Below are 1,696 nucleotides of genomic sequence, written 5' to 3'. Positions count from 1 at the left end.
CGATCTCTTTCTCGTTCTGGTCCAGTTTGAGAACCACTGCACAGAATGGAAAATAGGAGAATAAAGGTATAAGTGAATGGAGTCTAGTATGTAGTAGTTGTAGAGGCCCCCGGCCGCGATACCGATCTCCTTCTCATTCTGGTCCAGTTTGAGAACCACTGCATGGAGTGGAGAACAGAATAAACGTATATTCATTAAAGATCTCCTTGCTGCAAATCTATTTACATCTCAAACTTTTGGAGAAGAAAGATTTGATGAGAAAGAAGAGTACACGGAAAGTAAGTAAGTAATTTCAAGAAACTGGTAGACAGTCTGGTAGTTAGCTTGGTTGGCGTCTGCCTTGTAATCGCTAGGTCGCGAGTTCGAGTCCTGCCCAGGGCGGATTTTATCCTGATGGGATTATGTTTGTTCTCGGAACAGCTCGCTTTCTCCTATCCTGTCTTCCTTCTCTCTTCGCTTTCGGGACAATAAGATATTACCTGTTACAGTTCCCCCTATTAAACTCCTTCGAAAAAGAAAAAAAAGAAAAGAAAAGAAACAGGTTACTTTCTGGTGTTCTCATGCTGACCCAGCATCTAAATGGGAAGTATTGTGTCTGTTATGACCCCTCTGAAGAATCCCGTATCTTATTAGAAGCCCGTATAGAAGAAACCCGCAGGATTTTATTCACGGGGAGGAATTTCCTGATGGACAAGTCCTTTTATTAGCCCCTAATTGATTCGTAGGATGTTACCTGTGTGTCCATTGTTGGTGATATTAGTGGACACCGGTCGTCCGTAGTGGATGAAGGCTATGGGTTCGATACTCGCAGATGGCAAAGCATTTCTCCGAGACAGATCTACTGGGGATTGTCTTGTGCCGTTCTCACAAAGTCCTTCCCAATCTGAAAACGATACACAAAAAAGTAGTAGTAAGGTTGGAAGCGTATCAAATGGAGCTGTTTCAGTGAACAGATAATTATTTGATCACACTGATCCTTATTTTTTTATTATTATTATTATTTTTTTTTTCACTTAAAGATTAACTACTGTTGGTACATAATTTTTGGCGGCTTATCAACTGGTGACGCAAATTAGGGAACCAAATGGTACCAAAAGAAGATTTTGGTGATTAACAGGTAATGCGGTCTCAGAGAGTTACCTGTAACTGCTAAGGTCTTATCGTTTTAACATCGAAGACACAAGGAAGACAGGGTGGGAGAAAGGCAGCCGTTCCGAGAACAAACCTTATCCCCCCTTCAGGATAAAATCCACCCCGGGCGGGAATATCGAACCCGCTGCCTAGCGTTTACAAGGCAGACGCGCTACCAACCAAGCTAACTAGGCTATCTTCTTTTTATCGCGATTTGATTTCTATTTGATAGATTGACATTCTCACACCTAACCCCACACACCATAGCCTAGTCTCATTAGAAGCTGATGGGGAGACCTACCTTACCGAGTGAGTGGATATGTCACAACAAGCTACTTCCTAATCAAAAACAATGCACTGGGGATCACACTACACACAATATGAAATGGTTCGCGGTATTAATAAGTGCATTAAGTGAGATAGTAGGAGGAAACTAACAGGCAGAGAGACAGGAAAAATCTGGTGTGAATAATACGTACCTAGCTATCATATTGACACGACATTAGCTGCCATAAACGAATTTCTACAGTAATTAACAATACGAAGGAATTTTAATTGTGTTAAG

At 41.6% G+C, this 1,696-nt stretch overlaps 1 protein-coding gene across 1 annotated transcript in view; it reads right to left on the bottom strand.

The window, feature by feature from the left end:
- Positions 1-42: 42 nt before the first annotated feature.
- LOC113472579 (PHD finger protein 14-like) overlaps positions 43-1,696 on the bottom strand; it is a gene marked incomplete at both ends in the record, with an annotated part of 2,248 nt that continues 594 nt past the window's right edge. The window contains 2 exons of the mRNA XM_026832373.1: positions 43-158; positions 734-883. Coding sequence (XP_026688174.1) covers positions 43-158; positions 734-883 — 266 coding nt within the window. The remainder of the gene's footprint in view (positions 159-733; positions 884-1,696) is intronic.

The sequence above is a fragment of the Diaphorina citri genome, unplaced genomic scaffold (assembly GCF_000475195.1).
Source record: "Diaphorina citri unplaced genomic scaffold, Diaci psyllid genome assembly version 1.1 scaffold6299, whole genome shotgun sequence".
In the NCBI taxonomy this organism is placed as follows: domain Eukaryota; kingdom Metazoa; phylum Arthropoda; class Insecta; order Hemiptera; family Psyllidae; genus Diaphorina; species Diaphorina citri.
This window is presented reverse-complemented; position numbering and strand designations above follow the sequence as displayed.